Source organism: Rhinolophus hipposideros, assembly GCF_964194185.1.
Source record: "Rhinolophus hipposideros genome assembly, chromosome: 18".
NCBI classification, from domain to species: Eukaryota; Metazoa; Chordata; class Mammalia; order Chiroptera; family Rhinolophidae; genus Rhinolophus; species Rhinolophus hipposideros.
In genome coordinates this window covers 52068361-52090090 of record NC_138064.1, presented here as the reverse complement: position 1 = coordinate 52090090, position 21730 = coordinate 52068361, and the positions used below count along the sequence as shown (strand labels likewise).

Below are 21730 nucleotides of genomic sequence, written 5' to 3'. Positions count from 1 at the left end.
GTAAAAGTAATTTTAATGCCATAATCTAGATTTGTTTAGCACAGATTATATTATACAATTGAGCTATTATTCTTCATTTTAAGTCAGTCTTTCAATGATTTAGGAACTAATGACCTTTCCCAGCATCACAACTGGCTCATTTAAGCTGTCTAACCACATAGAACAACTTCACCCCAATCATCTGAGTGAGGATGGTTCTTCCTAATTCTTCTCATTTAACACACAGGTAAGCAGGATGTGGCTAGACTAACAAGCAAACCTGCAAACAAACCACCTTTACGTCTTTTTAAACCGACATTTACTAAAATGTGCTAATCTTCCAAATCTCTGTGATAGAAAAAGTCATGGCATTCCTTTACATGGAAAAATACTAACATTTCAAATTTTAGCGCCTCCAATTTCTTTGTCTTCTTTTCATTCTTTCCTTTAATAGTTATAAGTTAACTGTATGCCAGACCCTGCCCTATGTACTGAAGAAAGACAAGACAAAACAAGTCCTCTCTTATCTACCAGGGTCCCATCAGCACTGGATCAGGGCAACAGAATCTTATAACTTCTGCTGCTGAAAGACTATTTGATAGTTAGCCACTGGCCTAAGGAGAAAACTTTGATTTAGAATCTTGTTTTCTAGGCACATTAATTCCAATAGTTTTTAATTTCAATTCTTTCCTACACTGAGCATTCAGATAATGAAAATAATACAATACAACATGACAAAGTAAGCCATCTTGACCCCTCCTTCCCTAGCCACTATTAATCTCTTTATCTTAACAAAGCATTTCCCCAGGGGAACACTGAAAGTAGCTTTTCTTGTTTGGCATACTCCAATGAAATGGTAATACTTCCCACCACCAGGAGATGGCAGTAAATGTCACAGGCAGGAAGAGAAAGGACTGCTTGTGGAAGAATTCCTGAGTGGTTCTCCTCAGCTTATTATCCTCCTGCTGCTCTGAATTTCTAACTAAGATCAGTGTTGGGAAATTTTATTAGTGTTAGAAAAATAAAAGCTATGCAAAAGCATGATCTACAATGCAAACTTCCTTTAAAAATCTCAATGAAATAATCCTTATAAGGAGTTAATGAAAATTTAATACTTATTCTAACAGTTCCGGCTGCCCGAGGAATAGCTTTTCTGCTAATTCATATCTTTATTTCACATGACAATGCTTTTGTGTGTTATACTGCTTTTAAATCCAATACCAAAGTCCAGAATATCCAGTAAGTTACTTCAGAATGCCAAGTTCCTTCACGTTCCCAGTATCATATGTCTCACTGCTGAGCCTTTGATCTTCCCACGGCTCTTTCTGCCTACAATCTGTTTTACTAGAGAGTGTGTGTGTGTGTGTGTGTGTGTGTGTTTCAAATATTTGCTGAGCACGATGCTGGTAACAAAATAATGCAGTCTGTAACTCCAGTTTACATCTCGTTGATAAAAGCAGGCCACGTCACTGCTAAAGACAGTGCAGCCAACACAGGATGACAGGGTTGTGGGAGAGGCTCCAAGGAACAGGTAAATGACACCCCACCTATGACATCCGGGAGCTGGGGGGTGGGGAGCAGCCTTCCGACCCTGTGAGTGGACACTGGTATTAACCAGGGACAGTGTTAAGGATAGGAGAAAACAAGATGCACGTGGCTTGAGGGTTTGGGCGCATAGCATTTTCAGAGAAGCTAAGAGCAGGGCACAAGGACAGTAACAAGAGAAGAGGCTGGACAACCGGGAAAGGTGGTCACAGAGGTGCTTTGTGCCAGGCTAAGGATCCATGAGTTTCTTAATCTTTTACGCCTTTGAGGCTTTGAGGCGGGCGTAACGTGATCAAGTTCTCATTTTCATTAATATGAAAAGGCTGTACGTTTATTCGCTATGAGTATGGACGCTGGCACTAGAGCCAGAGTTAAAAATCCTAGCTTCACCTCTTATTCTCTGTGTGACGTGGGACAAGGTACCGCAGCCCTCGTGCCTCAATTTGCTCATCTCTAAAACAGCAATAATGAGCCGTTTATATCGAGACTGGTTCTGAGGAACCCTGACAACCACGCAATCGCTATTGTTAACAGGGCACCCTGGGGCCTGGGTGGGAGAAGGCTGCTGGCAGGGAGACAGGAGGCTACTGCCGAAACTGACGCAAGAAACGCTGACTTGAAGTTGGAGATGACATGAAGGGGCAGCACCTGAACGAGGTAGAGGAGGCAGAGATACCGGGGGTCCAAAAGGCTTGGTGAGTGACGGGATGTGATCCAGTACAAAGGGGCGCTGGTTTCTGGTTTGGCCGCTGGGTAGACAGGGCTGCCCTTCTCTGAAATGCGGGCTCCTGAAGGAATGTCGGTTGCAGGGATGTCAGGGCATACGATAGCATCAAGACCCTGGCTCTTGCCGGCCTGTCCTCTGAGATGCAGGTGACAAACCAGAGTGTCTGTGGTCTTCTGTTACATTTATTCTTACATCTCTGAGCCTCACCACTGATCGCACACCAAGACTACGTCTTAATTGTTCTCATGTCCAAAATGCCTGGTATGTTAAGTGTTTGCTAAGTGCTTAGAGAAGGAGAGGAAGGGAAGAAAAGAGGGAGAGGGCAAGCCTAACTTTTGAATAATAGGCAAAACACAAGAAATAATCAACTTTTTACCTGCTTCAGACTCAGGAGGAGAATAAAACTGACCATCAGAAAGACCAGCAGGTATAAGTGCCGCCCTCTCTGAAGCGTCCTGAACTATCCGGAGTCCTGGAAGACAAGAAATCAGATGCTGAGAATGGTGCCAGTATTCTGGTAGCTTCTTGGCCAAGGTAACACAATAAAATGGTATTCATATTACGTTTAAGAAACTTTAGCAAAAAGAAGTACTTTGGAAATCTTTTAACCAAAAAATGAATGTATTAATAAACTAGGAACCTGTACTGTAAAGACAGATCCCAACTAGTTTTAAAAACTGCCTTATGTTACTCATGAGATCCCTTGACTCAGTGTTTAGCACATCTTTCCCTGGAGAACACCTTCCTCCCTACAGCAATCAGCAACTTCAAAACCAAAGCAAAAGCAAAACAAAAAACCTGGTCAGCTCGTACAAAGGGTCTATAGTCGGATTCTGACTGAGGAAATGCCGATGTAAAACATAATAAATGGATAGACTTTTATAGAGAGTAATTAGATGGTGAAGAAATATCTATTCAGTGAAAAGGTTCTCAGAAATGAAGGGTATTAACAAAAAAAAAATGAAGAGAAGGAAGCATGACGTGGAGAGCACAAGCACACTAACAGCTAATGAGAGGCCATCCACAATGAGTTCTTTAGACTGAACCTGAGTTATCAATCAATAAAAGTGGGAGGAAGCACCAGGCCTGGTATAGCAGGTGCCTCGTATGTGGGTAAAAAATGCTACAGGCAGTGAAAAGAAACACTGTTTTAAAGTTTTTCATTAATTGTGTGTCCTGCTTTATTAGTTACTTTGAATTTGGTTTAATCACAGAAGCATGCAAGCCTCAGTCACATTAATAGTTGTCTGCTTTCAATAAAGTTCAATTTGATGTTCATATACAATTAAATAAATGACTTTCATTAACATTATTTGTCCCTTCTCCACCATATATTTTCATTAATGAGAAGAAGGTACAGGATAGAAGACACATCTTGGTTTGACTGTGTTTAAAACCTACTCTTGAATAATTGTTTTCCTATAGTTTTCTTCTGTATAAATGAGATTTCCCAAAAGAAAACCATTGGCAAGTTTTATTCCCCTCTGCTATTCCTTGAAGTTACAATCATGTTTAACTTTTTTTTTAATTGAAGTTTATCGGGGTGACAATTGTTAGTAAAGTTACATGAGTTTCAGGTGTGCAACTCTGTATTACATCATGTATATCACATGTGTGTTCACTACCGAGAGTCAGTTCTTCTTCCATCACCATATATTGGATCCCATTTACCCTCATCTACCACCACCCTCCCCACTTACCCTCTGCATGTTTAACTTTCTATAAGATACAAGGCGGTTTTGGTTTGTTTCCCTGTTAGGCAGGGCACACTGAGCCAGATGATTGACAGAGCATAAAACTGCATGTCTTGAAAGTGCCCAGGTGTCTATGTCGAGCTTTGATATCACCTCCAAGAGGGCAGCGGGGTGAGAGGAGGTGGTGTATTGGTGTCATGCAGGGTGTCATGCCGGGTCTCAGCTTCCCCCTACTCCCCACATAAGAACGCAGAATATGGTGAGACCAAAAAGAAACACCCACGGAGCCATAGGTAGGAGTGTCATACCACTATAGTCTCACTGACGACTAGGTTGGAGACACAGGAAGCAGGAACCACAGGATCCGCAGCCTGCTGTCCCCTTCTCTGCCAACCCACCTCACTTGCTAGCTGCAATCCACCATGCTAACTGCAATCTGCTTGCCAGCCACCGTCTTCTTGCTAGCCCCCATTTGCTGCTAGCGTCGCCACAGCAGTTATACTAGTGGCCAATGTCTCACTGGTTATAGCTGACGGCCAATGAGCCACAGCTGATGGCCATCCAATCATAGTTGATGGCCATTTATTACCCGAGTGAGCACCTTTCCACGTGAGGGCGAGAGCCTGGAAACTGCACTCCTGGCTCTGTCCCCACAATGGGCTTCCCCTAAGGCCATTATGTGGAGAAGAATTCTAGCCCAATAATTAATCATAACTCTCAGTGAATCACTTGGTCTTCCGAGTCAGCATCCAGGGCTAGTCAAAGCCACACCGGTGCATTATAACAACTTTGGCAGTTCTCATGGTTACACAAAGCTAGCTGTCAGTCAGCTGCTCCCAAGTGGATGGGGAAAGCCTGAGAGGGCTGAGCACTTCCGGGCTTACTGCCTCCCTCCTCCTTACCTCCTTCTTCATTAACCCCCAGCACTACTGTAGGCACCCCACTGTTCTAACCCAACCCATTCAAAGATTCAAAGCCACCCCTTGCTGCCTGGAGAGCCACGTGACACTTTGAAGAACTGCTGACTCAGTTCATCTAAAACTGTTTTACATTTGTCTGTCCCTGAACAACAGAGTTCCTTTTAGATGCACAAAATGCTTAGTGTCCTGTGACTATTATTAATAGGGAGAAAAGGTCACCGTGTCTGAGGAGGAAGAGGTGTTGGCTACTTTCGTTGTCTGACTGCCTTTTTCATCAGTGTTCATGTTTCTAGGGAAGCCTGGTCTAACACCTGGACAGCACAGCCACATTCTGTCACTGTGCTTTCATCCCACCCTTCTCAGCATGGCTGCTATTCTCACTACAGAATGGAGACAGCTGCTCTGCCTGGCTCCACCGGCGCATGGCAACATTCAATCACATCTACAGCTCTTCCTTCCAGCTCGGCACCTAGCCAGCCTCTAACTCTGACAGCGACTTACGGTTTTCTTCCTCTGCCTCTTGAGGTAACACTTTGAAATCCAGGAACCATGTCTCAATCCAGGCGAGGATGAATGAAATGATGGGCAGTACGTAGCCAAAAGCCCCTTGAGAGAAAAGCTGGAAGAACAGATGTGACCAGGAGAGGGAAATACAGTTACCATGGCTCCCACTGGAAAGCGAGGTTTCCTCCTTGTAGACAGTATTGTTCAGAAAAAGTGGTAGGCCATACCTTTGAGAGGATCACTTTCGCTAGTAAAAAGGCACTGGTCACTGATGTCGTCAACTGAAAGACAGTAATTCAGCACCACTCTAATTAGACGTTTTTAGTGTGAAGACACCTTCCTCCCACAAGAGACCCATCGGGGCTGGAAGCACATAATGCCTGAAAAGCACTGCCCAGCCTGACACTTCCCACATCACTCCATCTCTGCCCCCTAACCCCAGACTGGGGAGAAGTGGGCTTCTATGTGGCACACAATCCCTGACTGGCTGCTCGTGGTGTCTTTTCACCAGTGTTTTAGCACACTGGTGCGCTGGGTAAATAAGTTTTGTCCACCTGATGGTACAACATCCAAAGACACTATCACCACAGAAAGGACAGTGAAATACAGAGGCAGGGCTCCCCCTAGGGGTTGGGAAGCCCAGAGACAATCCCGCAGGACCTTGTCCTTGTCACTCCCTCCACCACCTAAGATGTGTAGTAATATGAAACCCAACCAAAGTGAATGCCAACCGTAGCCTTGACTGACAGAATGGAGGTCAGGGTACATCAGGTGTCATGCTCAGTAAGTATTAATAAAGTTGCAGAATCAGTGTTTGTTAGCAAAACACAACCAACACACACACACACACACACACGCACGCACGCACGCACGCACGCACGCACGCGCGCACTCACACACACACACACACACACACACACCAGCCAGGGTAAGCCACCTGGGAGAGGAGGCATTTTATATTCTGATACTAATTAACTTTACAGGCTGACACTAAGTGCATTTTGGGTACCAGTGGACTCCTCTCTCTAACTCCCTGGCTTCTCTCTACAAATGTTTTTAAAAGTAAAAATGAGAAGCAATGAAATGAATGTGCTAAATCTGACCTGTCCCTTTGATCATTTACAATCAGATACCAGAGACACTTCTTTAAGACTATCGCTGAGTGTCAACCACTTTTCTGAAACAAACATTGAGACAGATGGTCTGAAAAATACCAATGTACATTACGCAGACTGGAATAGGAGGTCCCAAATAGGGACTGTTGTAAAAAATTAGGAAGGGACAATCATCACAGCTATTTAGGATTGGCAAAGTGTATTCAGGAAAGCGAGTCAAGCCTGACTAAATCTGTCAGCCTACATCCACGAAACGTGAGCGTGGGGCTCAACAGACGTCTGACAGCAGCCCTGTGATTCTGTGGATGCTCAACTACATCCCCAGCTGGACAAGCCCGCACAGGCCCACACGCAGACCAGGGACTCATTCCAAAAGCAGGCCCGCAGGTTACCCCTAAGCAGTTCTCTCCAGCCTGAGGAAGGAGCTCAGTGCCCCACGTGCCTTATTAGAGCTCTCAAAATGTGACTGTGCAGACCTTGTGGAAATGGCAAAAACAATTCAGGCACCACTGCTTATAATTCTTCTTTCAGCCAATTAATAATTGTTGTGGGTGAATGGCATGTGCCAAACAAAGCTCTACGCTAAAGGAAAGGAAACAGATTAGAACACAGGCCACTGCTTAAAGCCTAAAGACAACAAGGGAAGGAACAGGAGAGCTTGTCCATTTAAGACTGGAGGGAGGGGATTAACACAGGGAGGGTGACAATTATCAGAGTAAGCAGAGCCAGTCAGGAAAAATCACCAAGCAGTTTCAATCAACAGGAACTTCTCCATATATCTTTGTGACAGAGGCACTGAGCTCATCTCTCAAAGCAAAGGAGGCAGGGGGGGGGCAGCTGCTTGGCCAGTGATCCTGTGGGGCCTCTTGATTTCTCACCTGATCACTGTCCACATAGACAAAGCTAGTTACTCATCACCACTGAGAAGCAGCACTGGAGTCCTAAACCCACTGGAGCGTGGAGGAAGGGGGCTCAGGAAAAACTCAGATTCAGCCCGGATGAAAACTGCCTCTTCCCCAGCTCAGCCCTGTCGTGAGCAGGCCCTGGTGACCCGCACTGGAGGAGACGGACCTTTCATCCACGTATACTCACCGCTATTGCCCACCAGTGGCGCAGTCTGCATACAGCATATGCAAGTATTAACACTTTGAATCGAAAAACTGCCAAGAGCTATATAAAAAAAAGACAAATTCTTAAAAATATATACAAAAGTAAAGTAATGTGGTTTTATAAAGAACCCATCAAAGTGTGTTCATGATTCTGATTAGCTAGACTGCCACAGAAAGCATTGGTCTACAGATAGCATTTGAGATCCCTGCTCTGGAATTGATGTAATACCACCCAAATAAAGATTCAAATTAACTTTCTATTCTCAACAAAAGAACATGTAATTAAATGTTCGTTATTCCTTTCCATTTGAGTCCACATATTTCTGATATACTTTTAAGATGGAGAAAATGTTCTGAAAGTTGACTTTTCTACTCCAGGTACAAAAGCTGACTTTTAGAAGACACCAGGTTCTTAGTCAAGTCCCCATGTCAATCTCTGGGTGCCTGGGGTATTGGCAGAGTTCCGCCTATCCCAGTAGCTACCATCTGATTACTGAGTGTGATTCTGGAACTTCTGTGAAACCATTTTACATAATCCCCACCCCAACAGCCACGTGAGTCAACTACTATCATTAATCCTACTATACACGTAAGATGGATAGAAAAATTGTCCAAGGCCTCCTAACTCCTTAGTTGAAGAAGCTAGCCAGGATGTGAATCCAGGTAACTGGACTCCAAAGACCAGGCTCTTGGCCAGTATAACACAGCTGTCTTAGTAGTATAAGACAGCTGTCTTAGCTGTCTTCCTTATGGACTAAGGAATAAACAGAATAAAAATTTACTACTTTACTTAGGAAATATACTTATTCTGACTCTTGGGGCTCAGGGTAGGAGTCTGCCCAAAGTTCCTCACTATTCAAAACTGCCGAAAGGCTGAAGGCTGACAACTTTTTTACTGTCATGGACCAGATAACCTCACTTAAGATCCTTTTGTGGGAATGAAGTTTGCAGGTTATATTTGTTTTTAATTTGTTGCTTTCACCAAAAATGTGTTTTCCAACAATCTGCTAACCATTATTCCAACTGTCTCTCTGAGTTTTGGACTTGGCAAGAGTATAATTCTTTACCCCTATATCTTGAAGTCTCCCAGACGCCAAAGGTTCCTAGAGGCTTTGTCCATTTCTTAGACCGTGACTGACAGTCTTTCCAATCAGAGCTAACGGGCCCCGTCTATTTGCCCAGTACCATTAACACCCTAAGCATGGAGTACAGAAAACCCATGGAGATCTCACAAGTGGATTAATATTGCTTCCTGGCAATCCTGGCTCCAGCTATTTTAAGATAAACTCAGCAAGGGAAGTAAGAGAAAAAAGGAGAAATCAATTTTGTTATTGATGGATGTATCAATAGTTTCAGAAGAAAGAAATACCTAGAGATTTGGGGGGCAACATGTTCTGCCCCCAACTTCAATGACCTAGGGGAGGTGTAAACATGGAACTCATTTGTTCATTTGGAAAAATAAGGGGAGTAAATTCTATTAGTGGTTTTCCCAATATACTATAGCAACCAAACACTTTTTCAACATACTGTATAGAACCCTAACATACTGTACAGATAAAAATGGAACTATTTAGGTTGCAAGGGGGTGATTTCAAAGAACCCTGAGCTCTGCTTATTGGGAATTGCATGTCTTTCCCCTTACCGACTACTGCAGGCCCCTTCAGAAACAAAACAAGATTTTTAAGAGTACTTTGAAAACCACTAGAAAATATAATCATTAAAAATTTCAACCAAAATGATGATGGTGATAATAGTAATTGCAGGTGGTTTTCTGATCTTCTAGGATGTACCTATCATTGGGCTAAGTGTCTTCCATGTATTATTATTTCATTTACTTTCCAGAATGATGATGACTTCATTTTACATATGAAGAAACTAGAATTTAGACCTAATCCATTCAAAGATATACAATTAGAAACAGTGTTGTGAATCAAACCACGTTTTTCTGACTTTAAGGGTCCTGCTTATCACCATTGTGCATACCATCTTTAAAGCGAGTGAAAATGTAGTTAAAATGAATGTGAGGGCATTCACTGTGAATTTTGATTGCCTATGCTGTGTCTAACGCAATGTTAGAATCTGATTTACTTACACTATAAAATATAAAGAGATATCATGGAGATGTATCAAACCCAAAGTCAGCACATCCTAGAAAGACACTACAAGCATTCATTTGAATAAAGCAAATGCTTCATCTACAGATAATTGCATCGATGTAATTCTATAACTAACTAATTTTGCCCCAGATTACCAACATATAACTTTCCTCAAATTCTATTATGGAAAAATAAAACAGAATTATTAACAATAAATTCTAACCTATCTCAAGGCAGAAAAGGAATGGCATTTTCGTCATATTATTGGGTAAATTTTCCTTTCAGTGACTAGGCTTCTATCTCAGCCATTTGAAAGAATAAACGCTTTTCTCCAAGAAAATCAGATTGGCACCTTCTGCTGCCCTCTTTTATCTCCTATTAATTCTCCTTCCCTCTCCCCTCAGAGATAACCAGGCAATTCTTTAGAAAGCGAGAAAGATAGCACAAAATGGGCCAGTAACTAAGGGAAAGAGGAAAGACAGTGTTCAAGCGACGGAACAAACACACCTGCATAGAATTTGAGGTCTCCTGAGAGGAAATTTGCCATTTGGTTAGTTTCATTATATTTAAAATGAAATATAAAACGGAAAATACTTACAAATATATCAAAATAAGAAGAGTAGAAGTCATACTGCACCACCTCCTTCTCTAATGTGTTCTCAATGCCTCCATTCACCTAAGAAGGAGAGTAAGAAGCAAAAACGAGAAGATTTACGTGTGAAACAAATATGAGAACATCCAAGTTTTTGTATACTTTTCTGCCTATGTTCTTAGATCCTAGAAATGCTAAAATATAGACGAACCCTCATACTTCTAATAGAAAAATGCTGAATAGCATTTCCCACTTGGAATTCTAAGTTCATTCATTCAACAAATATAAATGTATCATGGAAAAACAGTTTGTAGTTTTGGCAAACTAAAATGTTAAATAAGAAAACTGGTTTTTTTTTCCTCTTCTAAGACAGCCTTCGAACTTTCTTAGAAGAGGAAAATATTTAGCCCAAGCATAAAATCCTACAAATGTATTTTTAAAGAAGACAATTCATATTTATCCAGGGCTTCCCTGACTTTCTGATTACTCTCCACTGTTTTAGGTCTTAGAAGTAGATTTGGCAGAACCTACTTTAAGACTGGATATGGGGTGTGAGAAATACAAAACAAACAAGCAAATCAATCAAGGACAAGACTTCATTTTGGGCCTGAGTATCTGGATATTGTTTACTGATAAAGAAGAGGGGGAAGCAGGGGTGTACGTGTTGCGGAGAGAGCACGTTAGCTAGACATCGAACTGGACACGGCAGGTAGGTCATGATGTAGAATGCGAGAACTAACTTCTGGAAGATCTCAAAACTGTTTGCCAATCTGCTCCAGTACCTGTAAGCGCTTACTTACTATTGCGGTAAGTCCAACACCTCTATATAGCTTTTAAGAATTTCAATGCTCTAGAATCAGCTTACCTATGCAATTTCATTTCCTATAGGCACCTTCTTTTTAGCCACGCTAGTATTTTCTCTGCCTCTGTCCCCTCCAAAGTACACGTAAGCACGCACTCCTCCTCAGTTCTTCTGCTCACCTTGATCTCTAAACCGTTCCCCTATTGCTCCCCAGTCCAATCCCAGATCATCCTTCTATCCCAAATTCCACCTGTCCTTCCATACCCCATTCACAGTCCGTCTTCTCCACTTACTCCTCAGAGAATTCCAACCCACTGACCTCCTCCTAATCTGAATTTCTGTTATCATTGGTTATCACAGTTTAACTATAGAACATAGTGAGAGTGAGGCAATAAAATCAGAATCAGAAGGAAAATAACTACCTGAAACATAAATGTAACAATAGTGAGAGAACAATAACCAACATTTTCTCTCTCTTCCAAGGTAAAATTTATTTCAGTTAATAAATTACATAACCTATCACTGTGAAGAGCTTTGTCATTGCCAAGAGGCTGCTGTATATATATCTTTTCATTTGATCTTCACAAGAATTCAGAAGGAAAGCAGGACAGGTATTAGTTCTGCTAACTGACTAAGAAACCCAGGCCCAGAAAAATGTAAATGGCTTGCATAAGCTGCAGAGCTAGTCGTGACAGCCCTAGGTCAGATGAGAAGCATTCTGACACTTTCTAGTAAACCAGTCAGAAAATAATACACCAGGCAATAAGCAATGATACAGGCCTTTTTTTTTAAACCATAATCTCAAAGTGTCAAAAGCTAAAACAGGAAACATCTTCCTTTCTACTGTCTCTTTGATCCCTGTCCATTTTAGCCTAAAGAACCTGGGTGGAAAAGAGTTGGAGAGAAATAGAGTCTCAGGAATCTCTAGCCACGGTAAATTCCAGATCAATGCAGGAAATCAAGTTTACTCAAGGGTGTACCAGGAAGCCCTAGACAGAATCAGAGCCACCCCTTCAGCAGGCCCCAAAGAAGTCAGCTACCCTAAGGTCTTCTAGAAGGAAAATGAACCATGGCGGCACTCGGCTTCTCTAGGCTCCCCAGTCCCTACACTCCAGGCTGGGATGGTGCCAGTCAGCTCCCTGGAGCAAGGAGGAAAAGTGGCTAAGTCAGAACGCATCTCATATAGTTTTTTTGTAGAGCTTGTGACACCTGAATCAGAAGCCTATACTCTGGCACTTAGTAAATGTATAGACGTGTGAAAAAAATTGGATTTGAGTGATTAGAGATTTACAGAAACAGACAACAAAACAGTCAGTGTGTAGTGAAAAACCCAGGTCAGGATTGACAATTCGAAACCAATAGAACTAGAAACTGAGTATTTACAAAATACACCTTGCTAAAGAAGTCACGATGCACTATCTCAAAGATCATATGCTGTGTACCATCTTTTAATTTTATAATTGGGGAAACTGTCAGTCAGTGGAAAATCAGGATAAAAACACGTTTCTTAATTGCTAGGCCTGGTGATTTTTCATCTGTACCACATCCCACAGGTGTAAGCAGGTCCCTTCTGATGAACAAGAACAGAGGACAGTGCACTTCACCTCCAGTTCAACTTGCTTGAAGTAATAAAACAGGAGGGGAGTGAGAAGTGTGGTCTCGTGAACCCCACCGCAGCTCCACCCCATGGCTTTCCTCACTTAAAAGCATGTAGTGATATGAGTGGCAAATCAAAAAATTTCTTGATTTTATCTGTCACTAAAATAATTTTTAAATGTGCTCCCTTAAAACTGCTGCTCTGCTTTCCTATTAAAAGATGAATTTCTTTTTCATCTGTCAATACACAGCTATTAGTTCTGAAAATGTATTGGTCCTTTAAACTACACATTAATTTAAATATTTTCTTTAATGTGTCCATGTGGGTAATAAATAGTAAAAAGAGACGCTCTAAATTATTGTGTCATATCACTGGCTTGCTCGGTTTTAAACAAAAATAAGTGCTACATTAACAGAAGGGAAATCTGTAAACAGAAACCTAGTCGTAGATGCATGTGGCAGATTACTGCACTTCTGGGACAGTCTCATTTTCTGATGTACACACCTACTTTCACAAAGAGTTTCATTCCTCTATTAGGATTCACGATGAAATTAAAGGAGTCCGATGACCCTAATTACTAAGAGTCTAAATGCAAATTGCTGTTAGAATATTATAGTTTAGATTAAGATGTTGACTCTATAAAAGGCAAAATTAAAAATCATTTCCAAACAGAAATCTCAGCATCTTTTCACATTTTTTCTATTTTAATAAATTTCTTATAAAGCACCTAGCACTGCCTAGCAAAGAGCAACCTCTTAATAATAAACAACAGCTAATAACTATTACTACATAGGCCTTAGTAAATAAACAAATGAACTGTTGAAAATGAAGGGAGCAGACTTTTGCCTGGGAGGAAAGCATACTGGAAGGGTTTACCTATTTGTTGGTAAGGGATGTAAACAGTCAGAACCAAAGTTTTGGGAGAAAACAGATATATTGGATTAAATAAAATATATTGTTAAAACACATTTTGCCTGTTTACTTTTACTTTTATTAAATAAATGTAGCAACTAGAAAACTTAAAATTACATATGAGGTTTGCATTATATTTTTATTGGACTGCACTGGTCTAGACAATTATTTGGCCATCATCACTGCATAACCCTAACAAAATATTATAGACAAAGCTCCAAATGCCTCAGACATTTTTTGATGAAATATGAATAAACTCTTTGCAAAAAACATAAAGAATACATGCAGAATCTTAAATATGGGAATCAGAAAAGTAGATACGACATCTGAAACATATTCCAGGAGCATGCTCCATCTTTTAGAGCAAGGGTCAGCAATCATTTTCTGATAAAGGCCAGGGAATAAATATTTCTGCCTTTGTGGGCCAGCGGACTCTCAGAACTACTCAATTCCTCGGCACAAAAGCCAGCCTCAGGTAATATCTAAACAGATGGGCAGGGCTGTATTCCAATAAAACTTTATTTATAAAAACAGGCCAGCTGAATTTGGCCCCAGGCTGTAGTTTGCCAACTCCTGTTATAGAGTAAAACACCATGAATTCACATTTCAAAATCCCAAAGTGAGTTTTAAATTAATCAGGTTTGTTTTGAAAAATAACAGTAAAGAACAAGAGATGTCCAAATTAGCTGGAGACCAATGCTGCCTCATTTGGACAAAAAACAAAATTCACTGAATGAGTCAGAAATGATAGACAGATGAAAGAAAACGAGAGAGAGAGAGAGAGAGAGAGAGAGAGAGAGAGAGAGAGAGAGAGAGAGAGAGAGACAGACAGAGAGAGACAGAGAGAGAGAGAGAGGGGGAAAATTATATTTTGTCTCTGGAAACAATTCTTATAAAGTCATAGGAAAAAACACTTACATTTAACTCTATTATCCACAGTAATGTTACAAATAAGAGGTCAAAGGTGACAAACAAACAGAAAGTCCTCCTGACATCAGATATGCCTTTCTTTTCCCTTCCTTCATAGGACTCAATCCTGGCCATGAGGTGTGTAGGGTTGATGGAATGGATGTCACGCAAAGAAGCATGAGAGCTCTGGCTCCCTGTGAGAGCGTTCTCCATGTCTTCTGGCAGGGGGTTCATCCTGGAGAGGGGTTAAAGGAGCCTTTCTCCAACTTCACCATGCCTAGACAGAAGAGATCTTTGGGGAATAAAAGAGACACCATGTTAAATCAGAGCTCACCTAACACCACAGTGCTACCCCCACCACCGTGCAACTGTTTCTCTGAGCACCAGTATCTAAACTGAAATCATTTATGTCTTGATGGAGCCATAAGGAGAAAGTGAAATGAGAATAAATTCTTGATGTTATCAATCGATACTCCAAAATAGCTATTATGGAAAAGAATGGCAGTAAAGAAGAATGCAAACTTGCAGTAGTAAAGGACAAAGACTGGACGTTTACCACAACAGAAAGGTGTGCCTGGAACCTGGAGCAAGCCTCTTGGTGAACCAGCCATGCCAGTTCTCTTGCTGTGCCAGGGGGAAAACCTCTAAATTCTGTAAGTGTCATTACATGGACTAGGAAAACATTTACTGAATACCTTCCCAGAGAGTGTGTAACCAGAACATGTAAACTAGCTATAAAAAATTTATTTCCTAAAGAAGAATTGCTTTCACTAAAGGAGTCTAATAAACCAAATTTCACATTTCTCTATCACCACTTAATGAGTAACCATGTCTCTGGGCCTCTTCTTAGAAAATAAATATGCACACTGCAAAAAGTTCGGCAACCCCCAAGTGGCCCACTAATATTACAGCAGTTACAGTCCTATGTGGAGATGCAGGACCTCCTCCTCCAAGGCCAGGATGTGCTTCTACAGAAAAAAAGATTGAGTGATCTAAATGAACTGAAATCCTCATGGGTGAAGCAGTTATCAAATAGAGTACGGTAGATGGTATTTTTGTTTGCCAAATATTCCAGTTTCCCTCCCTGTAGTGCCTTTCCCTATGGGACGATTATATTAATATATTCCCAACTCGACTGAACTCATGTGCCTTTCTTTGACCACCGTAATGTGGGCAGAGTTTGTGTGTCACTTGCGTCCACATCTTAAGAACCAGAGTGCATGGTTCATGCTCTCTTTTCTTTCTACCATTATGACTGGCAATGTCCAGATAAAGAAGATTTTCAAGGTGGGTAAAATAAAATTTCTAAATATTGCTGGAATTTCCCTAAAGTAATAAGATTCCACTTGGTCCTATTCACAGTCCAGAACTCTTGTCTCTTTATACTTGGTCCTCATTTCTCTCCCTTCCCACACTCAGGAACAGAAGTCATTTACGCCTTTTCATACAATGTGGTAATAAAATGTGGTAATAAAATCACATAACACTTTGAAAGCAATTTAGTTATATGAACTAAGATAATTTAAAACATTCATACTTCTTGATCTAGTAACCCTGTGTAGGGAAATCTAAAGGAAAGTAAATGCAGACCTTCAAGGCAAAATATGATCTATGTCTTAGTGGCCAGGTTAGTGATGACCTTTGAGCAAGAGGAAGAATGACTACAGGAACAAACTTGGTCAAGGTCTATTTCTTGGACTCATAAGTGCTAACATGGCTGTGCTCACTTAGTAAAAATTTATTGACATAGGCCGTAGTTTCAGTGGTGTGTTGACTTGTGAAAAACTCAAATGCTGTACACTTACGTACATGTACACATACATGAATTGTATACGTGTTATCTTTCAATAAAAATCTCTATTTAATAAGACTATCATAATATATCTATAATAATCTCAATTAAAAAACAGACTAAATATCTAACTATGATAATAATTAGATAAATCATGGAATAGTCATAGCACAATCATTAAAATACTTACATAGCATTTATAATAACTTGAAAAATGCTTATTATAATGGTAACTAGATTAAAATCTAGATACTAAATGGAATACACACACAGATGAGGTATGACCAAAACATATGGTGAACGTTTAAATAAATGTATTACAGTAAAAGACACATCGCCATTAATCCCCCTCAAAATACGCCCCCTCACTTCAAACACACTAAGACCATAGTTCTTGCCACTTTCTACGGTGGTTCTAGAAGTCCTCTTTCGTGAGTGTCTTTAGTTGCCCTGTTGTGGCTGCCTCCATGTCCTGAATCATTTTGACTTTGGGGAAGAGCCAGTGGTCGCCTGGTGCCAAATCCAGTGAATAACGTGGATGAGGACACACTGTAATGTTTTTATTTGACACAAATTGCTGTTCCAGAAGCAATGTGTGACACGGGGCCTTTCCGTTGTGATCACACAATATAGTGAATGCTGCTGCCGAGTGCCATCCAACAGAAAGGCAGGGATATTCAATACAGGAAGCGGCATGTCAAACCTTAGTAATAGTGTGTCAAGTTTCAATTTGTTCGGTGCAGTCAGTCGGATGTGAGCTATGGCTAAGACAAGGTGTGTTTTAAAGTGTGCCATAAATTATCCTCCATCGTGACAACTCTCCATGTCACACATTGCTTCTGGTACGGCAATTTCTGTCAAATAAAAACATTACAGTGTGTCCTCATCCACCTTATTCCCGGATCTGGCACCAGGCAGCTTCTGGCTTTTCCCCAAAGTCAAAGTGATTCAGGACATCGAAGCAGCCATGATAGTGCAACCAAAGACACTCACGAAAGAGGACTTCCAGAAATGATTCAGAAAGTGGCAAGAATGGTGGGATAAGTGTGTTCAAAGTGAGCAGGAGTATTGTGAGGGGTATTAGTGGCAATGTGTCTTTTACTGTAATAAATATTTTTATTTAAACATTCACCATATTGTTTGATCATACCTCATAGACATAGTATGTTCACAACTCTGTAAAATATCAAAAACCAAATTTTTAAAAAAATGTATCTATGAAATATATCAGATATTAACACTGATTATATCTGATGAGATTTATATTTTCTCCCCTTTTTACTTTTACCATATTTTTCTAATTTGTTATTTTGCACATAATATATTTACAATAGGAGGGACTAAAATTCAAATGCAATTTTATTAGCATCCTGGACAGATGTCCCAGGATTTTATGATGCTCTTTCCACCATTTTCAACAGCATCTCGGTCACTCCATTTGCCTCCTCAGAGTTAGAAAGTCAGCAAAGTATTTTGAAAAGCTCAACAGTAGTCTACGTCAGTGTCTTGTAAAAGAAAATATGAAGTTCCAAAAATTGAAATTATTTTTACACAATTTCTGTCTCGAGATCAATACTTTCCTAATAGAAGGGATACTAATGGCATATTCCCCAGAACAGTTGCTCTAAAAACAAAGCCTACAAAATACTAGGCTTATCTGCCACTTTCAAGAGTTAATTCTGGAACAATCAGTAAAAATAAATGTAAACAATATATTTTCTGTGATAAAATACACATTTCAGAGTACAAAAATATAGCTGAGACACTCTCAAAAATTGAATGTGGATGAATAGACATATTTCTGCAAAAACACATGCTACATTAAGAAAAAGAAATTCAGATATTTTCAAGTCAGTTTAATAATCTATTAGCAACTATATTTAAAAATTAACTGAACCGAGAGTTGTTAGATGGGTGTGTGTGGGGGGGTTGGGGATAAGGGGAAAGGTGAAGGGATTTGGAAGCAGCTGGTAACCACAAGATGGCCTCAGGGTTTTTTTGAAAACTAATTTGGGGAAGGTATTCTATAATGTTGTAAAGATTTTGTTGGGTATCCGATGGACATGCGTCCTATTTGGGAGACCACCTCAGGGATACTGTGGATACCTGATCATGGCATTGTACACCAGAAGCTAAACATTAATGGATGCCAACTATAATTTTATATATATAATGTGATGGTTCAGTGTGAGGTCGGAGGGATAGTGGGTGGGGGGAGGGGGGTTCACAGTGTGAGGGATATAGATGATGAACGTCTGAATATTACCTTGTCTTGTACACCTGAAACTAATAAATAAATAAATTTAAAAAAATATGAAAAAAAATTAACTGAAATACTTAAATCCACTAAACTGTACAGAAAATCACAATTCAAACTCAGGACTGGTTTAGGAAGAAAATCAATCCCAAGATAATTAGATCATTTTCTTAAGTCTCACTCATTCCTCTTTCCCTGAGCCCACTTCTCATGAATAAAAAAGGACAAGAAAACAAAACACCCTAGGAATCTGAGGCTATTTCAAACTAAAAATTGACATCACATGATGGTATATACCTGCCTTGCAAAATAAGAATCGTTATATCATTTTTCACACGCTTACATATAACTGCTAATTAGCTAGAATTCATAGATACTTGCATAGCTTCAATAATAAAGTTACCCAAAGCACAGATTGCTCTGAGCAGCTCGACTTTTATCAGATTGATCTCTCTGGGACAGAGGGAAATCCTAAGAGGGTCAGAAAGCTTCCTTTTAATGTGTGACAAGAAGAATACTTCCTAAAACCCCTTTCTACTCTACAATTATAGGGCTTCATCCTGACCATGTCTTTCAGAAAGATTCAGTATAAGGATCAGTTCCTTCAGGAAGACTTCCCTGAACTGCTCCCCACATTCCAATCCACAGACAGGATCAAGTGCACCTCCTCCAAGCTCCCCTAGGACTGGATATGCCACTTAGGGTACTGCTTTCCACCTGTTCCTTGATTATCCACTTGCCTGTCTCTCCTGCTAGCTGGTGTGCTCCTTGAAGGCCCTGAATTTTTATTTACACACCCTTATTCCCCCAGGAACTACGATTATACGAGGCACACAGCAGGAACAAAACAAATGCTGGCTGAATAAATTCTATCTACCAGATGTAATACAGAGACTAGCACAGAGCAGGATCTCAAAATTCTCTACTGAACTGAGGAGACCACAACTATTTGTTTCTGAGGAAGAGCTTGGCTATCTTCCCAGACGTAATTTCATAAGTATCAAATATTCGGTTCTTGGTACTGAGATCCTCTCTGGGGTTGCCTTAAGGAAAGTTATGTCTATCTAAAGGTGTGAAGTATTGATGAGCTGTACACAGAGGAACCTAAATCTATAATTCAAGATGTGTTCCAACCATGGGGAAAGCATGGGGGATGAGAATTAGGGTCAAGAATTATAAAGACAAACATCCCCTTATCTTTTTCTCAGGTTTGTGTGAGAAGAGAATCCTATTTTGTTGTTTTGGTTTTTGAAAACAAGGTTTATATGGTTATTGTTTTATCTACATGGCTAATTATTCTCCATTGTATTATAATAATATTAAACTATTTCTAAAATGAGGCTGCACTAGCAAACTACCCACAAACTCAATGGCTTAAAACAACCTCCATTCTCAAGTTCACAGGTCTGCAGGCTGTCTGAAGTTCAGCTGCTCTAGTCTGGGCTCAGCTGGACAACTCTGCCTCAGGCTGTGGGCAGTAGAACTTGGCTTCAAACTGTCTTGGGTGGGCCTAGGTCTTCTCCCTAAGTCTGTCTTCCTCCTTGGCTCAGGACTCCCTGGGGCATGTTCTTTTCATGGTAATTGGCAAGAGCACATTAGAATAGCTAGACCAGGTAAAGACATTTAAAATCTCTGTGCACATTCTATTGGCCAAAGTGCGTCTCAAGGACAAGCCCAAAGGCAGTAGAGCTGGGATGCGTACCCCACCCACAGAGTAGGCAATGAATATTTGCTGATTAACATTCCGATCCAGCACAGCTATCAGTGTTCTAAACCAAGGGTTGACAATTATACCTGCAGGTGAAACACGACCTGCTGCCTGTTTTGAATATCGAGTCTTATTAGAACCCCCCACACCCATGGCTACTGTCTATGGACGCTCCCACGGCAGAAGTGGACTGCTCTAATGGAGACCACACAATTCGCAAAGCCTACAATACTTCTTTTACTATCTGCATCTTTCTAGAAAGAGGGACTACTGCTTTCATTAGCTTCTGAAAGGGGACCTGGGTGAGACGGAGAGTTATTCAGATCAGCAAAAACAGGCTAATTGACAAATATCAATTTTTCCAATGTATGCTCTTAATCTGTGGTTAGCAAAAACTTGTGATTCATTCTTATTTTTTCCACAGGTTGCTCTGGTGACATGCCACAGCTTAGTCAGAGGTGGTCTTACCTTATATTGACTTACCTGAAGGCCACTTAAGCAGGACTTACAGTACGAACATGCTACTCTTCACCTCATTCTCTTTCCTTAATTCCACACTACTACAACTGGAGAAAACTTCTACCCCATCTATACTACTAACTTTCTAAATGATGACATCCTTCTCAAGTGGAAAAAAAACAAACAAACAAAACCAAAGCAAACAAACAAAAACCCTGAAATCCTTTCTGCTTCCCAGAGAATTGCTTACATCTTTGGAATTCCTCTACTATATTGTCCCCCATCCTGGGTGCAAAACTGGGCCAAAACTTTAGCTCCATCTGCTTCAGCACAGAACTGCTCCTCCTACCCAGATGGGAAAGAGCTGCTTTGGGGCAGTAAACACCACTGCTAGCGTTTTACAGAAGCCCTCCAGTTTCTCGTACCTTCCTAGGAGCAGAGCTTGTCTGTGGGCACCTCCTAGTAGCACACAAGTCTCAGCCCACCACCCAGCCTTCTTCTCTGCACCACGGCTGGCAACAGCCAGGACACTACATTCTCCTCCAAGAGAGTGTCAGAATAACAGACCCTAGAAATATTTAATTCTGAAAGAGCTCAGTCATCATTTTATCCAAAGGCCTAGGGTGCAGATTTGGCTTCCAGACATGTTTTGCTTCGTGTTATACAATGTTTCTAAAGATTCTGAAGTAATTGCTAACATTTCAAATAACTTTTCATATAAAAATCCAGATTTCTAGCTTCTCTTAGAAAGTGAATAGATACAGAGTCACCAGGCCTTCATTCCCTTCCCGTGAAACAGAAGCCAAGCAGCTGCTGACCTCTGCAGGTGGGGTACGCACTGGCCTCAGTCATAACCCAGCCTGCAGGCAGTGGGCCGTGCTGCTCTCATCTATTCCCGCTCCTTGTTTTACAGGCAAAGAGATGTAGCAACACCTGAACATTGTGTCTTATCGCGGTGTTTCAAAGCTTTCTTCATCGTTGTTATCAAAGTTATTCTCACCTATAAAATAAAT

The 21730-nt window shown here is 40.8% G+C and overlaps 1 protein-coding gene across 8 annotated transcripts in view; it reads right to left on the bottom strand.

Annotated features, from left to right (window-relative positions):
• STARD3NL (STARD3 N-terminal like) overlaps positions 1–21730 on the bottom strand; it is a 54214-nt gene that overhangs the window by 8208 nt on the left and 24276 nt on the right. For 7 of the 8 annotated variants that reach the window (XM_081079293.1, XM_081079294.1, XM_081079298.1 and 4 more), the window contains 6 exons: positions 14511–14793; positions 10288–10365; positions 7577–7654; positions 5597–5650; positions 5367–5484; positions 2628–2723 (listed from right to left, as the gene is read on the bottom strand). In XM_081079293.1, the coding sequence (XP_080935419.1) occupies positions 2628–2723; positions 5367–5484; positions 5597–5650; positions 7577–7654; positions 10288–10365; positions 14511–14735 (649 nt within the window). In that variant the 5' untranslated portion in view covers positions 14736–14793. Of the gene's footprint in view, positions 1–2627; positions 2724–5366; positions 5485–5596; positions 5651–7576; positions 7655–10287; positions 10366–14510; positions 14794–21535; positions 21718–21730 lie in introns of all 8 variants that reach the window. The other variant, XM_081079295.1, reaches the window with a different exon arrangement.